A 22,547-nucleotide genomic window follows, 5' to 3' on the forward strand; every position below is an offset into this window, starting at 1 on the left:
GGCCGACAGCACCAGTTCCCAGTTATTTCAGTGTTTTCTTGAGTGCTTGTTTTCTTCATGTGGATTTTCCTGTCAGCGTATCTAATTTCTAACTTCTTTCAATATTGAGCAGAGAAAAGGTTTCCATTTGTTGAAAACTTTTAAGTATCTGCATGGACCATTGCCTCCCTGTAGATTTTACACATTTTTTGGTAAACTTCAGTGTTTATTCTTTTTGTTGTTATTATAGATAGGATTTTGCTTCTGTTCTATTCTGTAACAAGTTGGTTTTATTTCTGTGTTAGTTTTATATATTTTGAATTACTGGATGGGTTTTAGATTTAATTCTTTAGGGTTTTCCAGGTACTGTATAATGTATCATATGGAAATAGAGGTAGTTTAGGCCAATCTAAACTGCCAGGTAGCGCTGGCAGTTGAATCCATAGGACTGCGCTACATCCCAGCCAGGTAGTCTTTTGGTTCTTTTTTTTTAGGTTTATTTTTAGGTAGGGTCACACTGCGTTGTTGAAGCTGACCTCCGACTTACAGGCATGTATCACAATGCTCGGAGCTCTTCCTACCAGTTCTGAAGCCGTTTTTGCGTTCTTCTAATCAGCTCCATCGGGGAGGACCTGTAGCGTAGTGCTGCTAGCAGTGGAGATGGTGCACTTCACCTCAGTGGAAATGCCTCTTATGTATCTCCATTCAGTGAGATGCTGGCTTTATAACCAAGGTGTATAATATTCCCATCCTGGGGCATTATCCATCTGTTATTTTCTTGAGTGTTTTCATCAGGACTGTGCATTGACTTCTTAGGCTTTTTTGGGCATCTGTGTGAAGGTAACCATATGATTAGTTTAGGCCAATCTACATGGTTTAGACTGTTAATGGCTTTCCTAATATCAAGCCAATCTTACATTCCTCAAATAAACCCCATGTAGTTGTCATGTATTATTGCCTTAATATGGTGTTGAATCGTGTGCTAATAATGATTTCTCAGTTGTCTGTTTAGTTGGAGTAAACTGTTGACAGTGCACGGGTAGCACCAAAGTTCACAGACGTGTGTTGGGCCTTTGCTGCCCCCTGCACTGGTATCCACTGGTCACTCCCGAGTTTTAAACTAGCGTGGACCTATTTTAAGTGACTGAATGTTTCGCACGTTGATTGTAACTACTGATGACCATCCCAGTATCCCTAAAGGTGTTGTTTGGATTTGTATATGTTCACTTGGCCCTGATAAATATTGGTTACTGTGAATTAACCTGAAGTCCTGTTTCCGTATTGGTATTTATAGTAGCTGAGCCATCCTTAGTGAGATGCAGCGGGGGAGCACAGCCAGTTTCACAGGCGCCTGACTTTCTGCTGAAGGTCTTATTGGGGCCCATCTTGTCAAAGCACTCACCTCCCACATGTCTTCCAGCTGACAGTGGAGCTGCTAGGAGCGATATTAACCAGCACAGATTCATCTCAAATGAAGAGAACTGTGATACAAACAAAAACATGGGAGCACTGTGTCTGCTCCTCTGCGCCACTTCTGTCTGGATCCCAGGACCAGTACAGGCTCAGTGCTTTCCTAGAGGGACTCAGGACTCGGCTAAAATGAGGGTGTGGTCGTGCATTGCAGCGGCACAGTGAGGATGCAGCGCAGGCATGTAAAGGAAAAGGACACTTAGGAGCAGGGAGTGTGGGGAAATCCAGGCTTAGGCTTCCCTTAGTGCCCTCCAGGCAGGGTCTCAGAGCTGGCCCCTCCCCAGTAGCAAGCTGCATGAGTCTGTGTGTCCCTGCCCAGGGAAGCCCCCTCCCCGCGTCTTGAGCCTGAGGTTTCCATCAAGGCTGGTGGGTTATACATGTACTGTCCACTGGGGCTGGGGATATAGCTCAGTGGCACATGCGCCTGCCTGGCAAGTGTAAAGTCCTGAGTTCGATTCTTGGTACCAAAAAAAAAAACAAAAAAACATGTCCACTGATCATAACTACTAAAGCTCTAGACCTGCAGGAGGCAAGCGTCTCCCTGTGCACTGTGCTCTTTGTAACAACAGTCTAGCGGACGGGCACAGGGCCTTCCCAGAACATCTCAGTTCCCAGATGCCAGCCGGGCAGCTGGGCAAACAGGCCCTTCTGAAGTGCACTGACTGCTTCCTGCTCACTGTGCTGTTCCTGTCGTTCTCTGAGGGGTTCCCTCTAACACTGCATTTCTTGTTTCAGTCTGAGCCCCAGCTACATCGACCTGACCGAGTGTCCGTACATGTGGCCCTACTGCTCCCAGCCCATCTACTATGGAGGAATGCCAACAATCGTCAATGTCACCATCCTCAACGGCATGGGAGTTACAGGACGAATTGTAGATAAGGTGAAACCTCTCTCTGACTTGTTGATGACTTAGATATGGCCCAGACCTTTGTGCTTTAGTTATCTCTGCAGAAGCTAAGAAAGGAAAAATGCTTCTCATCTGTCTAGGGTCACAGAGCCGCTGCAGGTGGTGGTTTGCCATGCCCTAAGTCCTTGTACAGGGCATGAGTTAGGGAAACCAGTTTCACTTTTTTATGACAAAGTACTTTTGATTCTTCGTATTTTGTTCCTTGATAAGTGTGAGTGGGCTTCTGTGTTTACAAGGTATGATCGTTCTTTTGAACTTTGCTTTTATAATTTTTTGATGACTTAGTTTGTAGGCATTATCACAACAGTAAGGGGAAAAAGAGTGGAAAAACTCACTTCCAGCCCCAGCACTATTTAAAAAATATTTACCAGTCCCTTACCTGAAATACATACTTTTTGTTATCCTTGTGTGATAGGTATAAATTTACTTTTTCAGTTCTCATTATGGTCTAAACCTTTAGAAAGGCACCAGTGTACTTTTAACGTTTTTTAAACATGATACTGAGTTGATATAATTTATTTACTGTTTTCCCTTGCTTGAGCAATTAGATGGCTTTCAACTCTGAACATTTCACTATATTTGAGTGTATGCTTTTCTTTTCTTCTGAATCATTTCCTTACCATAAACTCCCTGATTTGGAACCCTGAATCAGAGAGTATGAACATTATTAGGGTTGTTGGCACATACAAATTCTTTCCAAGAGAGTACATCAGCTTAGATAGCAGCTGGTGGTGTTTCGAGCGCACCTCTCTCTGACACATCTGAGTCAGTGCTACATCTTTTTTACTCTGTTGTTTCATGAGGTTTTTTCAAAAACTGGACATAAAATTTATATACCATGAAACTTAACCTTTTAAATGGTTTGATTCAGTGGTTTTTCCCGTATTTACAACATCTCATTTCAAAACATTCCCATCACCCCTTAAAGAAATCTTGTACCCGTTGTAGCAGTCACTCTCCATCCTCTCCCCTCAGGCCCGGCAGCCACCAGCCTGCTTTCTGTGTCTGAGTTTGTCTGCTCTGCACACTTCATGTAGATGGACTCGTGGCGTTTGTCTTGTGACTGGCCTCTCGCTGGCCCTCAGGTTTCAAGGTTCACTGTGGATCAGTGCTTTGCCCCTTTTGACGGCTGAGTATTACTGCACTGTTGGAGCAGGCCCTTGGCTTTTGTGGGTGGTGCATCTTTTGACTTCTCATTTAGAGGGTTAAGGTGAGCACCTTGTTTAATGGCACTTTCAGTTGTGAGGTGGACCTCTCCATCTGAGTTCACTGACTGTATTTCCTGTTTGAGTTACCCTTTCTTTTTGTTGGCCCACTTTTATACTGGGGTTGAGATTTTTCTCCATTGGTACTAACAGTGTCATAGCCACTGATATATTTTATTAAGAAAGTTCCCGCCAGGTTATTGTTCTCTTTGTTCCATATTTATCTTTCTGTAAAATTTTACTTTTTGATGTAGTTGGAAATTTTTCTTTTGTGATTTGTTCTATTGTTGTGAAGAGTAGAAACGTATCCCTGCAGAGCTCATACTATCTCAGTTTTAAATTGCCACTAATTTTCCTGTTAAATCTGAATTTTCTCACCTGTGTCAGTTTGCTGTGTGGCATAAGAGATGGATGAAAGTTAACCTGTTTCTAACCAGTAGCCCTGAGAGCATTCATTAAAAACCGTGTCCTTCCCACTCTGTGATGTTGTACCCTACAAATATTTTTCTTTCCCAGATTTTTTAATACACTGACTCACTTGGGGAGTATACCCTTACTGTGGCTTTTGCGGGAAGTGAGTAGTTCAGGGTCATTTGAAATAATGGCTAAGTATAAGCGCAAGTGTGTGTTTCTGCCTGACGGTCCCCTTGCTCTCTGCCTTCCTCTGGTCGCAGAAGGACAGCAAGGGCAGTCACACCACAGCCAGGCCCACCTGCATGCAGCGGCCCCTCACTAACTGCAGGTTTTGATTGGGGGAAATTGATGTTCATGGCCTTTCAATGAATGTGATTCAGTATGCAACTAGCAGGCATCTAACCTCAGATCAAGAGATTTCATTTATATAAGCTCTTTTTTCCCTCCTTTTTGAAACAGGGTTTCACTCTGTAATTCAGGCTGTCCTTGAATTCACTGTGTAGCCTAGTCTGCCTTCGAACTCACAGCGATCCTCCTGCCTCAGCCTTCTGAGTGCTGGGCTTACAGGCACGTATTACCATGCCTGGCTCATACACGTTCTCTAATCAGAATTCTCATCAAAGAACTTGGCATGTGTACCCTTTTCTTTATATGGAGGAGGTCTTATGAAATTGGAGCCTAAAACAGTGACCTCTAGTCTACTTAGAATCTGTGCATATACATTTCATCTTCGCCAGTGTAATGAAGTACAGAATTTTTTAAGAGCTGATGTGGGTGGTGGAGGAACTGAGCTTTACCTGGTTCTGAGTGTGCCTGCTCTGTGCCTTCGCTTAAGCCTGGCCTGGTTTATTTCTCCTGCAGCCTGACTGGCAGCCCTATCTGCCACAGAATGGAGACAACATTGAAGTCGCTTTCTCTTACTCCTCGGTGTTATGGCCTTGGTCAGGCTACCTGGCCATCTCCATTTCTGTGACCAAGAAGGCAGCTTCCTGGGAGGGCATTGCCCAGGGCCATGTCATGATCACGGTGGCTTCCCCAGCGGAGATGGAAGTAAGCAGTGCCAGAAGTGGCTTGTTTCTCTTCACCTTTTCCTGTCCCTGTCAGGAAGGGCGGGAGGGGCAGCCTTAGTGCTGAGATCTTTACAGTTTACAGTGCCGTGGACAGACAGGGTGAGCCTTGTGGGCATGAGCAATGACCCAGGGTCTCTGAGCAGCAGAGCCCACTGCCCGTTCTGCAGACGGGACTGGCTGTTGTTCTTGGTGTGGCACCAGGATGAGCTTCGTGGCAAGGTTTCGAGCTCAGAGTGAAGGCACTGGAAATGGCCTTCTCTAAATGGAAATGTAGGATCATCCTGTGTAGCTCTTGTTTTTTGGAACAAAGTGCCTTAAATTTTGTCTTCAACTCTTAAGAGTTTGAATGGAATTAGTTGTGGCACATTCAGTCATACACACGCATATACAAGTTCTGATTTTTGGGGGTTAAATTGGTAAATAGAAATCACCTCTTTGAACCTGAAGACTTGAAGGGTTTTTTTCTAAAAAAGGGAACATTTCAAGTTTCTGGGTTTTTTTGTTTTTGTTTTTTTTTAAGTCAAAAAATGGTGCAGAACAGACGTCAACAGTAAAGCTTCCAGTTAAGGTGAAAATAATTCCTACCCCGCCTCGGAGCAAGAGGGTCCTCTGGGATCAGTACCACAACCTCCGCTACCCTCCTGGCTACTTCCCCAGGGACAACTTAAGGATGAAGAACGACCCTCTGGACTGGTAAATAGCTCCCGCGCTCAGCTGCTCTTCACCCTGTCCTTCCACTTGGGGCTGAGGCCTGTGTTCTGCCGCCTTTGGAGCCCTCACCAGCCCCCTCCTGTGAGGCGCTCGTGAGTGTAGTTAAGTGTGCAGTAAGAACCTCGCTCTTTCCCAGACTGCTCCCGTTGTGTGCGCCAGCACATCGGGCCCATCGCACTGTGAAGCTGTCTCCGACCGTTCCCTGTGTGGCCTTCTGCTCCGCCCCCAGCTGAGGCCACGCATTCCTTCTTAGCCTCCTGGTGGGTCTCACGCTGTTGTTCTTGTTCCCCTAAATTTCATTTCAATTCATGTTTGAAAGTAAGCCACAGTTTTCAGTGATAGGCCAATAAAGGGGAGCCTGGGCGTGAAAGTACAAATACCATTATGATTTCCTCCACCTTCTATTGACTGCCTCTCTCAGACTTGTTCACATGGCCAAACCCCCTGGGGTGAGCTGCCTGACCCTCCTGGGATGGCGCCGCTTCCTTCCCCGGCCCTCACGTGGCCCTGGCCAGCTGCTGTCTCATACAGGGCCGCTGGGCTGAGTCTTGCCCCGGAAGCCAGGCTCATTTATGTCGTCCTCCACTGGGTTAGGCACCATGTTCCTTCAGAGGTGACCAGGCAGGCCTTTGTTGGGAGTGAGGATGGGGCATTTTAGTTAGTGCCACGGCTTATTACTTTTCAGGAATGGTGACCATATCCATACAAACTTCAGGGACATGTACCAGCATCTGAGAAGCATGGGCTACTTTGTGGAGGTCCTCGGCTCTCCCTTCACTTGCTTTGATGCCACGCAGTACGGTGAGCAGAGGTGGTATGCTGGCAGATGTTCTTCCAGCCTGAGTAAAATGTGTATGAAATGTTTGAGGGCGAACCACAGCTTTCAGCGATAAGCCAATAAGGGGAGCCTCAGCGTGGTCCCCAGTTCCTGCTGGATATGTGAACAAACTCAATGACCTGCATGCCAGTTGCAGGTTAGGGTTGTAACAGTTTAAATACAGATGTGTCAGATCGATAGGGAATAGGAACATTTATAGTCTTTAATTAAAAGAGTCTCTAGAATTGCATTTTGCTCCTTAAATATGTGAAAAATCTTACATTGAGGATAAGTGAAAACCAAAACCACACTTAGCTGTTCCCTGTATATTGTTGGGCTCTGATTCTTCACTTTTCAGCCTCTCCTGTGGTGGAGGTGGTACAGGATGGCACAAACCAAATGACAGAAGCCAGTAATTTGAGGTGTGGATCCCAGTAAAATAATGTGTTTCTGAAACAGTGACATCCTGTCACTCAGAGGCCGTAGTTCTGATGTGGGCACTTTGTCCTGCAGGAACCTTGCTAATGGTGGACAGCGAGGAGGAGTACTTCCCTGAGGAGATCGCCAAGTTGAGGAGGGACGTGGACAATGGCCTTTCTCTTGTCATCTTTAGTGACTGGTACAACACTTCCGTTATGAGAAAAGTGAAGTTTTATGATGAAAACACAAGGTATGTAGGAGTTGGCGTTCGGCTAAAAGCATGGCTTTGGAGGAGTTACATTTGCCCTCGCAAGTATTTTTATGACTCTCCAGCCTGGCACTGATTTTTCTAGGCAACAGAGCAGGAGAGGAAAAGCCCTTTGTACATACAGGACAAAGTTGCTCATAAAGTAAGATGTTGGTTGATCTGAAGTGATAATTTAGCAGCCCATTGTCTTTATCTATCTTAGATACAGGGATATAGTTTTGTTTCGTTTTTTTTCCGGCTTCCCATTTCTTTATTACTGAATATATGCAACTTTAAGTGCACCAAGGGAGCTATTATTTATAGAGAACTTCTAGTTATTCTTGATCAAGGGTTCTTAGCATATTGCAAATACATCATCCTTATACTTTGAATTTTTCTCTTTGGAGTCTGTGGCTTGAACTTTTGTAAGCTGCTTTCTCATTTCTTTTGCTTCATTGATTTTGGCTAGGTCTGGGCTAAGCAGTTATATGTGATACATTCCAATGAAGTAGAGTTTTGGTTCATAAAATGAAGCCATAACGTGTTCTGCACGTTGACTAAAGCAATTATGTTTGCAGGATTGTGGCAGGAGACATTTAGTTCTGTCATGGAAAGATGAAGTATATACCAGGGGTTTTTTTGGTTTGGTTTGGGATTTTTTTGTGGTACTGGGGATTGAACATCCCCATTTTGAGACAAGCACTCACTCAGTTGCCTGGGCTGGTCTTGAACCTGTGGTCCTTCTGCCTAAGACTCTCCACGTGACAGTGTTTTGATTCTTGCCCTCTGTGTACTGTTACTCCCTTCACAGGCAGTGGTGGATGCCAGATACTGGAGGAGCCAACGTCCCAGCTCTGAACGAGCTGCTGTCTGTGTGGAACATGGGGTTCAGTGATGGGCTGTATGAAGGGGAGTTTGCCCTGGCGAACCACGACAGTAAGGCTCGGTCTTGTGTCAGAGGGTGCTGCTGCTGGGGCGGAGGAGCACACGCTGAGGCACAGGATTCGGGAGATGATGTTTTCCTTCGTAAGCTGGCTGGGGCTGAGTCAGCACTCCCAAAAGTGCTTCTGTAACACCATCAGCCATTCAAGCTTTGACTTGGATTTTACAATGAAAATATTTTATATAAGCATTCTAATTTCAGTGCCACCAGTAGGGTCTTTCTCAGCTGTATCTTCTCAAATGGGAAATAGCCCTAGGTTCCTGGTTATTTATAAAATTTTGTTTGTACATGGCCCATTTAAGTTTCCCCACAGATAAATTTTTGATTCTGATCTCTAGAACAATGTCTTGAACATTGGGGTTTCCGGTTTTGCAAGTCCTGACAGGTTGTTGTGAGTCTTTGGGTTCTCTGACTTAGAAAATCTGTTCAGAATACATATGCTAATAGTATTTTTTACCTGAATTTTGAGGCATTTATTTGTAGTTTAAGTGTGATAAGGCAATAGCAGCTTTTGTCTTAAGATTAAAAACAATCTTTAAAAACACACGCTGTCTATAGAACGTGTTTTGGGTAAATTGGGTAGCTGTTGATCGAAGCATTCCTTGTTTCTGTAACTTTGACCAACTGTTTTCCAGTGTACTATGCATCAGGATGCAGCATCGCTAAATTTCCAGAAGATGGCATTGTGATAACACAGACTTTCAAGGACCAAGGTAAAGTGCAGTGCTCATAGGCTCTTTAGTTCCTTTTTCTCTTTCTCTTCCTCACCCCTCTCCCTCGCTCCTCTCCGTTTCTTGGCTTCTTTTGATAATAGCTTTATTGCATAGAACTCACACTCTGTAACGCCCGCCCCCCTAACATACCCAATCCAGTGGTTTTTAGTGTATGCACAAATTGCGCATCCACTGCCACCTCCCTCCTGACCCCACCCCAGCCCTGGAATCCAGTCAGTTCTGGTCCCTTGTAAAACTCACTGCATTGCTGTACGGTGCCTGCCTTAGCACAGCTTCAGCGGGCTTAGTGGAGGCGGAAGCGGCCAACACAGACTCCTGACAACTGCACTGTGTGTGTCTAGTGACCACTACAAATGAAGTGGAATAGCCGGGCACAAGTGTTTGTTTGTACGTATGAACTGCTCTGCTTCCCATTGTCAGATGACCGTAGGAAATTTTTGACTGTTCTGAAGTTCTTTGCTGTGTAAAGATAAAAGGCGCTAATTATAGAGTGGCCGCTAAAGTTCTGAAGATGTGTTCTGTTCAGCTTTGCTTCATCTATAGGCGGACATCAGTGGGTGTCTGTGACAGCCCTGAGTGCACAGAGCCCCCTGGTGGGCAGGGGGCAGGACGGGCGCCTCTGCCTCTGAAAGCCGGGCAGGGCAGCAGTGCAGAGGAGCCCAGGACGTCCTTCCTCTGCCTTTGCTCGAGTGCTGGCATTCTGAGCCCTGGGCCCCCTCCTCTCTGACAGACACAGCGAGGCTGTGGAAACATGCAAGGTGATGCTGTGTGTTTGCAAGTGACAAGCCTCTGATACTGTAAGATTGCTATTTTCTGTGATTGAGAGGGACAGTTTTATTAGTTGAAAATGTGGAGCTTTAGTATTTCTCAGCTAATTTATTTGCAGTTAGAAGGTAGAACTTCTATTTATATTACCTGGAAGCGTTTTCCTCCTCTTTTATCAAGCAGGGTCAGTCAGTGAGCAGGTCTGTAGTTCCTGTTTTAACTTCATGCACATTGTGATCTTGTCTTCCAGCCCTTGGCACAGTCCCCCGAGGTTTGAGAATTCTGTCTAAAAGCAGTTCTCACAGGCAGCCTCACTTCTGGTGTTCCGTGCAGCAGGGGTTAAAAATGTGGTCTCCTGGCTCGCTGCCCTCCTGCAGCTCATTGTTCTGGTGGTGGTAGCAGGGGATCTAAAGTAGACACGGGATACATATTTTATTTTGTCTGTCTGGTGTAGTCTGAAGGTAAAAAATCAATTGCCTTGGTTTTAAGATGAATAATCACTTGGGTGCAAAGTAGAACTTTGAAAACTCAGGTTGTGCTGGATCAGAAAAGACGTAGTGTCAGAAACAAAACCCACTTCAAGCCACGAGGCCAAATGACAACACGGCACTCACCTTCCCTGCTCGGTCTTCTTCCCTCTAAAGAATATCGCGCTTTTTCTTCCTTTCGCTCCTAGTGAAATGATACACAGCAGGTAGCAGTAGTACACTTATGTAGCTACAGACATTTTAGATGTTACTGACACAGCAAAGTCTGCTTTCTGATGAAGCTGAGCCCCATTTGCCAGCACTAAGGAAAGCATTTGCTTTAAGGGTAATTATTCTGGGATTCTGTGTGGACAGCTGCTGCCTGTGACATTCATATATTTTTTTTACTTTTTGATTCATTAAACATTTTAGATATTGTCATCTGTTAGGACAAAGGTAAGACTAAGAAGGTTCTGCCATTGAAAGTTCATATTTATAAAATTAATGTACTCAAGTCTAAATTGAAAGTAGTGTGGATATACATTTTAAAAATCAGTTACATTTGTATTCCCATTGAACAATAAAACACAAAATCTCTGGTGTCAGTCTGTGTAACAATCATGGACACCTCAGTTTAGCAAGAACTACTAGCTGGCTGTCATTGTAGAAAAGGTCCAAAAATAGGCCTCTCGGCATAAAAGAAAGGACAGAAGTTTGTGTTTTAGGATGAAAAGGAAGAAGTGACACATTTAGGATTGTAAATATTATGTGCTACTGTTTAAAGTGAAAATGAAAGAATAGATATAGGAGTACACACAAAAGTGAATTCTACTAAAACCAAAATTAATGATATTTAAGGCTTTTCTGCTCTAAAGGTTTGCAGTGTTTCGACTGAATACTATTAGATTTTTGCTTTTTTTTTTTCACGGTCCCTTGGATTAAATCTCAAATGGCAACTCAGAAATATTCCTCAACCCACAGGCTCATTGCTGCATTGTGTTGTTTCAGGATTGGAGGTGTTAAAGCAGGAGACAGCGGTTGTTGAAAATGTCCCCATTTTGGGCCTTTATCAGATTCCAGCTGAGGGTGGAGGCCGGATTGTGCTGTATGGAGACTCCAATTGCTTGGATGACAGTCACCGACAGAAAGGTATGAGAAAAGCAAACGGGATTTAGCAGATAGGGCTCACAAATCCCTTCTTCCCTTTGTGCCCGAAAAGCAGTGATGAAATGCTGGTGAGTAAACAGATACCGTGCTCATGCGAGCCCGGGAAAGCTTAGAAAGTTCCAGTGGCTTTGGTGCTAGGAATATCTTGATAGCATTTAATAAGCAAAATAAGCCTATCTTTGCAAGCTGCAGTGCCTTTCTCCATGTTCTAGCCCCAGAGCCAGTGGGCCAGTGTTACCACACTGAGTGCCCTTTGACCCAAGTGACCCAGGTTCTACCTTTCCTGGACCCCCTGCTGAGTTTTGTGCATCAGGGATGCAGTGACATGCAGGCACGCATGCACCCTGTTCTGGTCTCACCCAGCCTTCAGGCCATGCTGCCTGGAGGCCCTTCCCCTCGCTGTCACCCAAGACCTGCAAGACTGGGCTTTTGAGAGCCTTTAGCAGTGAGGCTCTTCTGTTACATATTGAGGGGTGAAAGGGAGCAAAGGGCAGTGAAGTCTAGAGCTCTTCTTTCTGCTTGTTTTCAGCCTCTTTGGTGCAGCTTCCAAATGTGGGGATTGGGGCTTAGACACAGACTGTTTAATTTCCTGATTTTTCTGAAGGAGGAAATAGGTGAAAGTGTCATGTGTGTTTATCTGGTGAGATGGTGACAAAACCAGAACTGAAACCTGACTTTGAGGGGCTGCTGGAGAGGGCTGGGTGGGGAGCTGGCGTAGGGGCCCAGCGTCCTTGGACAGCGAACTAGGTGGGAACCAGGCCTGGCGGGGTGAGGAGGGCTGAGTGGTGCGCTCCTCTCTGACTTGAAGGTTCGGTTGACTAAACTCCAGGCATTTATATAAATCCTGAGAATATGCTCGGCCTTTTTAAAATCAAAAATGAGGGTTAAAGTCGCAGTTCAAAGATTAGTGTTTTATTTCCACAGAGATTGTCTTTTAAGATCTAAGATCTGGTAAGAGTCTTTATTAAAATTTTAAATACCTCAGAGACTGTCCTCATCTTTAAATTTGAAACAGCAGCTTTTAGGATCTTTCAGGGCCTTCGTGCACTTCACCAGAGTGCTCTTTTGAGAGAGAAAGGCACTTGGCAGCGTGTTCCTCTCCTGACGCTCACGTCGTCGAAGGCGGTGCTGATGGGCTGAGCAGGCGGGCTGAGGAGAGCAGGGTGGAGGCAGAGTTCCCGCTTGGTACGGCAAGGGCCTGTCCGGGGCTGTCAGTGGGGGCTGTGGCCAGTGCGGGGCCTCAGCCCCAAGATATCCCCAGAGAAGAATCAGCCACTCTGGCGGAGACCCCCTGACGCAAAGCCCAGCCCAGGACTCGGCCATACGTGGACCTGGAGCTATGTCTCTGTGGTGTGTGTCATGGTGGGAGCCCACTTCCCGCCCCCAGGAGCACCTCGGGACGGCGGCGAAGCTGAGTTGCTGCTGTGCCGTGTTCTGCCCCCTTTTCCTTGGTGTTCTCCAGACTGTTCTTGCCTTAGTAGGTGCCGCATGGTTTCTGAGCCCCACCCTGTGCTGGTCTGGGACGGGCCCGGAGCACTTGGCCCAGCCCAGTGACCGCGGCACGGCCCTGCCTGGAGCCCTGGGCACCGGGCGTGCATCCCCTGCTGGCTGCTGCTGCGTGTGCACGCTGGCCTGGGTGGGCTGCAGTGCCAGCTGTGGAGAGTTGGCTCCCACAAGAATAGGGGGCCTGGGGTGAGCCACTGTCAGTCTGACCTCTCTTCTGAGTCCTAGATGCGTGTCTGCCTGTCTTTTAGCAAGCTAGCATTCTTTTACTTTGCTGTAGAGATTCCTTTTTAAAAACCGGATTCCTAAACAGCATGCCTGTTGCCCCACAGACTGCTTTTGGCTTCTGGACGCGCTCCTTCAGTACACCTCGTACGGGGTCACCCCACCTAGCCTCAGCCACTCGGGGAACCGGCACCGCCCTCCCAGCGGAGTGGGCTTGGCTGCCCCTGAGAGGATGGAAGGTGAGTGGCCTCAGCGCTGCTTCAGGACGTGGATTAGGGAGTGTCACCAATGGCACTTCTTAACAGCTGCTGGTGCAAAGCCAGCAGGGTCCCGCCTCCTGCTCCCAGGGTGGGTGGACACTCAGGGACTGTGTGCCAGCCCTCGTCCATGCTCCCTGCCTCCTTACAGGTGAGACCCCTGCCTTAGGGTCTTCAGGGTCAACTGCCAAGACACTTGGGCACTCACTTGGTACCAGGCACTGGGCTGGGGGTGCTTCATAAGGATTAGCTCACCAACACCTCCCACTAATCCTTTGAAAGTAGATACTAGTACTTCAGTTTACAGATGAAGAAATGGGGCTCATGGGAGCTAAAGAACTGCCCGGGTCAAAGGCAGGTGGGCAGTAGAACTGGAAGCTGGACCTCAGGCCTGTGCTGGTGTTCTGGGGCCTCCCACTCTATATGGCAGGACGGGCCGCATACCCACCCTGCCCCCAGCGTTCCAGTCCTCTAAGCACTGTCCCTAGAAAGGAGTATGATGTCATTTAAAACCTTCCACCAAACTTTTAAGATCTCCAAACCTTAAAAAAGTAAAAAGAGGAGAGGGGAAATTCATTTTAATAATGTACTTTTTAGCACAGTACATCCAAAATACCATCTAGACATGTGACACCGAGTGTGTGTCACTGCTCAGTAGCAACATGTAGCTAGTGATTATAGTACGGGATGGAGCAGATCTGAGTAAGTAGGGAACGTTAGAAATGCGGAGAATTAAATATTTCGGAAGAAAAAGATATTTTCGTGACCACATCTATAGGCTCCTTGAAGGTGGCCTTGTGTGTGGTGATGGTCAGCAGGGTTGGCTGCCCAGTGCCGTGTACACAGGTGGCCAGTCTCAAGGGAACAGTGCGGGGTTCCCCACACTCCCGATGCAGTGGGGGACACGTGCCGTCTGGGCGGCACTCGAAGCGTGGGCCCGAAGCCTGTGGGCAGCTGCAAGGCACAGGGGGTTCAGCAGGAAGCGCAGACAGGTGAGAAGCCACGTCTCCTCCCTGTATGCTCCTCGCAGTGATGGTTTGCTTTCTTGTTGACTTGCTGCTCTCCACAGGGAACCATCTGCATCGGTACTCCAAGGTTCTTGAGGCCCACTTGGGAGCCCCGAAGCCGCGGCCTCTGCCCGCCTGTCCGCACCTGTCTTGGGCCAAGCCACAGCCTTTGAATGAGACGGCGCCCAGGTCAGTGTCTGACTGCACTCCCTCTTCTTCCCCAGGGCTTATGACTCATCCTCTTCTTTAATAGGAGAAAATGGAATTTTATTGGTGTTATTATCATTGAATAATCAAATCTTCTAGCTTGAACCCCCATTGTGACCTTTAGAAATATGCTCTTTGGTGGCATCCTGCATAAAGGAGTGAGTGCTGGGAGCATCAGCTTCGTGTTCATTTAGCCCATATTTGAAAGCTGTGGTCCAGCTGTGCTGCCACTGAGCAGCAGCCAGCTCTGTGCTGGGGAGCTGAGGGGTGCTGTGCACAGTTATGCCACAATCCAGGGTGTCGGTTATAAGATACAGATAGGGCCCTGTGCCACCCCCAGGGCAGAGGCTGCTCTGGGTAGGTGTGGATTCTGCTGCGGCAGTCCGGCCAGGAAGAACGTACATTCGCCTCCTGTCTGGTTATGTGGCTGGTGAAGTGCCTCAGTCTTAGGGAGCTCTGACTTGGTCCCCCAGTCATTGCATATGTGCATGGAGTGCCACAATGCGTGCCTTTCTCTGTCTCGCGTCTAAGCCAGTCTCTTGATTTGCATCATTCTCCTTCAGTTGCCAAATCTTGAGTTACTGCTGTTGCTGCTTTCTTCAGCCACGCCAAGTCAGTTGTCTGAACTCACCTGCTTTTTTCTCTCGAGCAAGGCAGTGTGAGGTGAATGGGGGCTTCTCCTGGCGTGGTAAAGCAGGGGCCGGGTGTCCCAGGACCTACTGGCTCATCTCCTGGCCTTCACTGTCTGGCACCCCTGCACACACCTAGCCACCGGTACCCTCTGGAGAGGTCGCCTGCCTTCTTTCCCTGCCCTTGAGGCTGCCATTGTGCTTGGGTGAGTGATGGACAGGCCTAGCCTGGCCGTGGACAGATAGCAACCATCCACGCTGTGACGGGGAGGAGGATGCCAATGGACGACATTGAAGTATTCTTGGCTTTATTGTTCCCCTCAGACAGAAAGGACCAGCCACACCACTTGGTGACCATGTGCCTTCATTTGGAATACGCTTAATATTGTGAAAGTTGTGGATATCACATTGTCTTCTCAGAAGCAGTTTTCTTTGTGAACCTTTAATTACTGAGTACTTTTCCCTTCCAGTTAATATCCCATCATTTAAAGCTTTAGATACATTTCCATTTTTGCATCCTGTTTATTCATAACCTACTATTATCCTAGCGTGCGGAGCAGACCTAATTCCAGACATGGTCAGCAGTTCCTCCCCAAAGGACAGTCAGTGTTAGCTAACGTTCCGGAGAACAAATCATGCTCCACAGTGTTGTGCAAGACTGAGAGAGATAACAGCACCCTTTGCAATCCATGTCCGCGTCAAACGACCTGTCAAAAGCTGAACCCCTCAAGGGTGTACATAATGCACTGCTCCCAAAATGTGATTTTGCCTGTCATTTTCAGTAATTCTCCTTAATACACCGCCACATTTCACATTTATCTCACATTTCACATCTTGTTGAAAATTATTCTCAGTCCTTGGAGACCTAGATAGAGGCATATTCTGAATCTCTAAAAAATATTTTGAGACCAGCTTTAGATAGCTACAGGCCATGCCGAGGGCAAAATTCTATGTTTTTAAATTACAGATTTTCTGGTTTTTCACTGGATGGCAGGTGTCCTTACTTAGAGTCACTGTCTGCGGGCGTGTCACCCCAGAAGGACCCCCTGCTTGGACAGACCCTCTGTCTTTCCATCATGTGCTGTGAAATTCTCAGGTGGCAGCACGAGGGTGCTGTTAGCGCAACTGCTCCACCGGGAAGTGCCGTCACCAAGTAATTAAGGTGGACAGCACTGCTCGGAGGACGGCGTGGCACATGCACAGGTAGCTTCAGCGTCAAAAGCTTACCTGCCATTTGCTTGCATCACCCAACTTTGTCAGTTAAGTTTTCCAGCCGATTCACCCTCGTTGTGAAGTTGGGGCATGCGAAATGGACCTGGTTACAATCCCCAGTGGCATTTCCCATGGCACAGTCAGCTGGAGCCTTGGCCACTGCTCCTCCCTGCCAGCAGGCTCTACAGACCGACCTGGCGTGGGCTGCACCCTGGTTGCTGCTGATATGACTGGCATGTTTGCCTTGACCAAGGCAAAGAGCACAGGTCTACAGTGTCCCGAAAAATAAACAGCACAGACAGGGTCCCCTCTACTTGTAGATGTTTCCCCTTGGGTTTCCACTTGCACTCTTCGCTCTAACCGCAGCGGCTTCCCAGGCTGTCTGCTGCTGTTGCTGTGGGTTCTGCAGTTCTCATCACATTGGCCCAACCAGGTACCACAGACCTAAGGGTTAGTAGCTTCTACAGGGCACACCGGTTCCACAGGCGGGGCAGCTGTGAGTTCTGCAGGTTCGTACACACTCTGTACTACTTTTTACATGGGTGTGTCCTGTTCTCATCCAGACAGTGACTTCCTGAGGACGTGATGATGTCTGGTTCCCGGCACCCACCTGCCCCCCTTTGCTGCTTTGCTTTGTGCTTATCAGAAATCAGCAACGACTGCTCTGCCACCTCAAAGAGAGGACCTGGTGCTGCCCTGCAGTCCCAGCCCGTGTTGCTCACCAGGCTTCAGCTCCTCCGTGCACCCAACTGTCCTCTCAGGTTGCTTGGCAGTGTTTCTGGCAGTGAACCGCTATTGGCATTGTTACAAACCCAGTGGGATAGGTCCCTTCTGGAAGCATGGACTTGACTTGGACATTCCTGCCTTGGCCTTGGAGGCGGCTCTTTGCTCTGGTTGCTCCACAGTGGCAGTGAGGCCTTAGATACGGAGATGCCTCAAGGTGCCCTCTAGATCACTTGCTACTTCTTAGGTATCTCTAAGCTCCCTAAGCTGGTACAATTGCTTATCTTTATTTTGTTTTAATCCCATTTGTCTGAAGTAATCTTTGGAAACATCAAAAGTTGCTCTCCATCGACCTGGACAAAGTGGTGTTACCCAACTTTCGATCCAATCGCCCTCAAGTGAGACCCTTATCCCCTGGAGAAAGTAGCGCCTGGGACATTCCTGGAGGTGAGGCTCAGGAGCTTTGTCATTGTGCTAAATTGTTCCATTTGTCCCCTCAGGAATGGCCCCTTCCTGTCACGGCTGTGGCGGTTCTGGCTTTGTGTAATACAGTCAGCAAGGCCAAGAGCAGGTCAAGATGAGGACCTCATTTCTCTAGGAGAATTCTACATAGACTTTCAAATTTCAGTTTCTTTTATATTAGCCAGGTGATACTTTGAAAGTTTTCTGGAGTAACTTTCACACTCTGAAAATTTTTTAGTCACGTATTATGAACCCCAGGGGGTGCCTGTCCTCTGAGGGTTTTGCAGTGGCCTTGCTGACTCCCAGGGTTTCCAGTTCTCTGCCCCAGCTGCCTGGGATGGCGCCTGGTGAAGCTGGCCTGTGGCCCTGGGGTGACATGTCCCGCCCCGTCGCAGAGACTGCCTTCAGCCTGAGCTGGCTACTTGGGCCAGGCTCTTCTCCTGCAGCTGAGACGATTGGCGCTCAGTGACTCCAGTGAGTGTGGGCAGCCCCTCTGTGCGGGACAGCACTGCAGTGTCGCAAGAGCTCGTAGCTCTCCGGCGGGTTGCTCTGGACTTCAGTAATGGCAGGAAGGGTTGCCCCCGCTCTGCAGCCCTGCCTGGGAACTGCTGAGGGCCTCACATGTAACTCATAGCAGCACTGATAGCAGCGAGCTCAGAAATCCTTGGTGTGGCCCAGTTACAGACCCTGGCACTCCAGCCAAGGGTCCTCTGACGGCCACTTGGCTTTTCAGCTACATGCCACATCCATGGAGGGCTGTCCACCAGAGGGACATGGCGCACGGCCCTCACTACCTACCTCTTCCTTCCTGCCACTGAGCTGAGGGGACTGCGTCAGGCCCCTCTCCCTCCCTAGATGGAGACTTGACCTCCTGTTACTTTCAGGAAAACAAAACGCCTCTTGCGACGCTGCCGTTGCAGGCTGTCTGTGACAGGAGTGGGGCCTGTGTCCGCAGGGAGCCCCACCCCACCCACCAGTGAGAATGCGATGGGCTCCTTTCACCCACACTGTGTTGCTGGCCTGGTTTAAAGTGATGTTAATGAGCCCAAGGTTTAAAGTGACACTTTTGCTGCAAGCCTGAGTGGTGAAAGTAGCTGGCCTTCAGTTTCTGGCAGTTTCTGGTGTGTAGAGGCCGTAGTGGTGGCACTGACACCGTTGACCGTTCCCTGTCCTCCCGCAGGGATCATGCCTGGCCGCTACAACCAGGAAGTGGGCCAGACCATCCCTGTCTTCGCCTTTCTGGGAGCCATGGTGGTCCTGGCCTTCTTCGTGGTACAAATCAACAAGGCTAAGAGCAGGCCAAAGCGGAGGAAGCCCAGGGTGAAGCGCCCACAGCTCATGCAGCAGGCTCACCTGCCCAAGACCCCGTCCGTGTGACTCGCGCCGTGGCCTTCGAGGATGACTGTGGTGGGCAAGCAGAGCCCTCGAGGGTTTCCCAGGAGAACCCCGTCTTCAGCTGTGACTCCGGCTGTCGGTTCTGCAGCGGCCTCCGCCTGTGACGTGCCCAGGCCCGAAGTACATCTTGAAATCCGTCGTGGCCGGGGACCCAGCGAGGGGTACTCGGGCTCAGCCCAGAGCAGTGTCATGCAGCAGCTGAGTGCACCAAAGACTCGGAGAACTTAGAAGGCTGTTGGCCTCTGCCCAGCGAGGGAGGAACTTTTAAATAAATGAAACAACCTTGACCAAGTTAAGATATGCTTGTTAAAGGCTATTTTCTATATTTATTGTTGGGAGAAGTCACTTTAAAGACTTATGCTATTCGGAAGCAAAGCTATTTTTTTTTGTCAATGGAATGCAGTTTTGTACTATTCCACCATGAAAAGTCACAGATCCGTCGTCTCCTTTGTGATGAGAGGGCAGACTGAGATCTGAAGAAACTTGCACAAATCTGTGAAACATAGACCTTCGCTTTATTTTTATAAGTACCAACTGCCACTGTGTTTTGTAATTTGGGGTCTTGGTTTCACCATGGGTGGTGAAGAAAATTTTCAATAAATATGCATTACCTTATGAAGCTGGAAAGTGCTGTGTAGTGGCTCTTCTTCTGCCTGTCCCATTTTTCTGAGACAACATGGAGTGAGTTCTGAGTTAGCCTGCTAGGTTGTTCTTTTTAATGGGATATAAACATTTCCATTTAAAAGTGTACAGTTCAGTGAGCTTTCGTGTATTCACTGAACTGCGCAGCCCTCATCACTCCCCACCTAATTCCAGAACATTTTCAGGACTCCCCAGAGCACCCCTGTACCTGTTAGCGTGACCGCCCCCCTTCTCTCCCCACCCGCCAGCGCCTGGCGGCCAGTGTCCTGATCTCTGTGGCCGGGCCTGCCCTGGGCATGTGACATCAGCGGGATCACGGTACGTGGGCTCTTGCCGCCGCTGCTTTCTCCTTACATCAGGTCTTCAGGGCTCATCCGTGGCGTGGTGTGGCGTGTCAGAGCTCGCTTCCTCCTCCTGGCTGAACACGGCCCCACTGTACAGATGGAGCACGGTTTGTTTCTCCTTCACTGGTGGATGGTCCCCTTCCCAGCTCTTGTGAAGCAAGCTGCCGTGAGGTTCCTGCGTGCGTTTTCGCCCAGGAGAGATGGATGATTCCGAGTCACCTTTCTGAGGAACTGCTGACCTTTGCTTCAAAGCGGCTGCATCCTTTCACACACTTGCCAGAGCTTGGATCCTTCAAGGGAGGGTCCAGTTTGTCCACACCCTCACCAACTCGTGTTATTTTCTCTTTTCCTAGTTAAAGCCACCCCGTTAGGGTGAAGTGGCATCTCATTGTGGTTTGATTTGCATTTCCCTGAAGACTAATGATACAGAACTTGTTTTTGTGTGTTCGTTGGTCATTTTGTTAGAGTTGTGACACCCTCAGCCTCACATAATTCCCTTGTGGATGTTTGTTGAAGAGTATCATTGACCATTTGTGTATCTTCTTCAGAGAAGTGTTGCCCTCTTTTAATGGGATTATTTACATCTTTATTCTTAAAGTTGTGAGAGTTCTTTACATACTGTACTTCAGATAAAATCCCTTAGCAAACTTGCAAGTATTTTGTCTCGTTCTCTGGGTTGCCTTCTCACTTTCTTGATGGTATCCTCTGAGACATAAAAGCTTTGGTGTTTTTTGAGGGGATTTTGTTCCGCTAGTTTTCCTTGGTTGCTTGGGTCATGTCCGAGAAACGGTTGCCTGATCCGAAGCGGCCTGTTCCGGTCTTGTCCCTGCCTGACAAGTGTGTTCTGTGTGCCTGCGGGCCAGCTGCCGCGGCACGCGCAGGGAGAGCAGGGGCGCAGGGGTGTGGCAGGGAGGCAGCCGCGAGCAGGAGGAAGTCGGGAGGGGAGAGGGGGAACCAGTCGGGCCACCTTGTGCTTGTGGCTCCGCACTGTTGGCAGGTACCATGGGTCCGCACAGCGCTGGCTGCACTGGTGGCTGCTGTTTTCTGCAGGACTTCGTATGTTCCCGAGAGCCTGGAAAGCTCTCATTCCGTCATCACTGCCCCGAGGGGATCAGCATCGGTCACTGGGTACAGTGCTCATTGTCAGCAGATGGCCATGGATCTGAGTGTGGCTTCTGCTGTCCAAACGAGGGGCAGTTAGCTGTGGGGCCCTCGTCTCCCTCCCAGGCCTCCATAGGCGTGGGCCTCTTACTCTTGGCTCCTCAGCACTGGGACAGCTGGGTCACCGGTGCACCCCTCGCACACAGGTCCAGACGGGTCACAGGAGTGAGGAGGAGGGCAGCGGATGGTCTGAGAGTGGGCCGTGTCTCTACTCACTGCAGCGTACTCTGTCCCTGGGTGCACCCGGTGGCCCTGCTTTGCAAGGCCGCTCTTGCCCCTATCATGGATGTCCATTGTCGGTCCTAGTGAACTGCTGCATCTCTAGAAACCACAAGAGAATCGTCTTCCAGCCTCAGCCACAGATCCACCTGGGGGTCCACGGGCGCTGCTGGGCTCCCCCGTTCTCGCTCTCCTGACTGCAGGGCCTTTCGCAGTGCTGCGTGGTGACTCGGCAGGGTGCCCTGGCCCACCTCAGCCTGTCCCGTGTCCCTACAGCCGTGTCAGGCCTTTCTCTGCCCCATACTGCCTGTGCTGTACTTGTGTACAAGAACGTGCCCTGCTGCATCACTCCGGACACCACCCGCAAGGACAGACCTGCAGAAGCCTGCCTGGCAGCAACCGCACTGGCACCTGCCAAGCACCTGCCTCAGCATGGGCCAAGGTGCACTGGGCCCCCGGTGCTCTAGGCCTGCAACACCTAGGTAACCCTGAGCTGGCCTGGCCTGAGCCCCAAAGGCCTCCGTAGTTTCTGCTAACCCTCAGCGGGCGGAGGAAGCCCACTAACCAACAAGGAGGCCCTTTGACCTGGATCAGCTTAGGAGCAGAATGAAGTCGGGACTTCTTGGAGGGCAGGCTGCCTGCTCATATGTACACTAAACAGACATTTCCAGCGAAATATCACAATTCCTGATTTTTTAAACTGTCCAAGTAGATCTTAATAGAGGAGACTGGTTGCATTAGCTGGTGATGCAGAGGCATTGCAGGAGGGTGCCTGGGAAATACAGGCTCAGGGCCTATCTCCCAACCCGCCAAGTCACCTCAATGGGAAGGACCTGAAAATGTGTTTCGGAGCTCCTCTGGGGTAAAGTTACTGTACAGCCCCGTGGCTTACTCCGGGGCACATCCCCAAAGGAATGAAAGCGAGTGGGTAATCAAAAACGCTGGGACGGAGTTCACAGCCAAAGCACACAGTGGTCAAGAGGCAGAAGCACACTGGGCCGTCTGGATGCCATGGTCTCTGGAGACCAGCGTCCCCCTACCATGGGGGGCAAGGGGGAGCGCAGTCCCGATCCATGCCACAGCATGGCGAGCCTCAGACACAATGCTGAGAGGAGCAGGAAGGCACAACGCAAACGCCACATCATGTGTGACCGCATTTCCACATGTCCAGAGGAGACAGACCCAAGGATTCAAAGCAGGTTAGTGGCTGCTAGGGCGGGGGTAGGAGCTGTCTTCTGGGCTAAG

At 49.0% G+C, this 22,547-nt stretch overlaps 1 protein-coding gene across 1 annotated transcript in view; it reads left to right on the top strand.

Moving 5' to 3' along the window:
• The window catches only part of Mbtps1 (membrane-bound transcription factor peptidase, site 1), a 50,326-nt gene extending 30,763 nt beyond the window's left edge, over positions 1-19,563 (top strand). The window contains exons 12-23 of the mRNA XM_005413228.2: positions 2,185-2,329; positions 4,837-5,025; positions 5,566-5,738; positions 6,442-6,557; positions 7,087-7,243; positions 8,052-8,176; positions 8,819-8,896; positions 11,158-11,298; positions 13,152-13,283; positions 14,371-14,497; positions 17,396-17,526; positions 18,722-19,563. Coding sequence (XP_005413285.1) covers positions 2,185-2,329; positions 4,837-5,025; positions 5,566-5,738; positions 6,442-6,557; positions 7,087-7,243; positions 8,052-8,176; positions 8,819-8,896; positions 11,158-11,298; positions 13,152-13,283; positions 14,371-14,497; positions 17,396-17,526; positions 18,722-18,918 — 1,711 coding nt within the window. The 3' untranslated portion in view covers positions 18,919-19,563. The remainder of the gene's footprint in view (positions 1-2,184; positions 2,330-4,836; positions 5,026-5,565; positions 5,739-6,441; positions 6,558-7,086; positions 7,244-8,051; positions 8,177-8,818; positions 8,897-11,157; positions 11,299-13,151; positions 13,284-14,370; positions 14,498-17,395; positions 17,527-18,721) is intronic.
• The last annotated feature ends 2,984 nt before the right edge of the window (positions 19,564-22,547 follow it).

This window comes from Chinchilla lanigera, unplaced genomic scaffold (assembly GCF_000276665.1).
Source record: "Chinchilla lanigera isolate Chin_1 unplaced genomic scaffold, ChiLan1.0 scaffold00163, whole genome shotgun sequence".
Classification (NCBI taxonomy): Eukaryota; Metazoa; Chordata; class Mammalia; order Rodentia; family Chinchillidae; genus Chinchilla; species Chinchilla lanigera.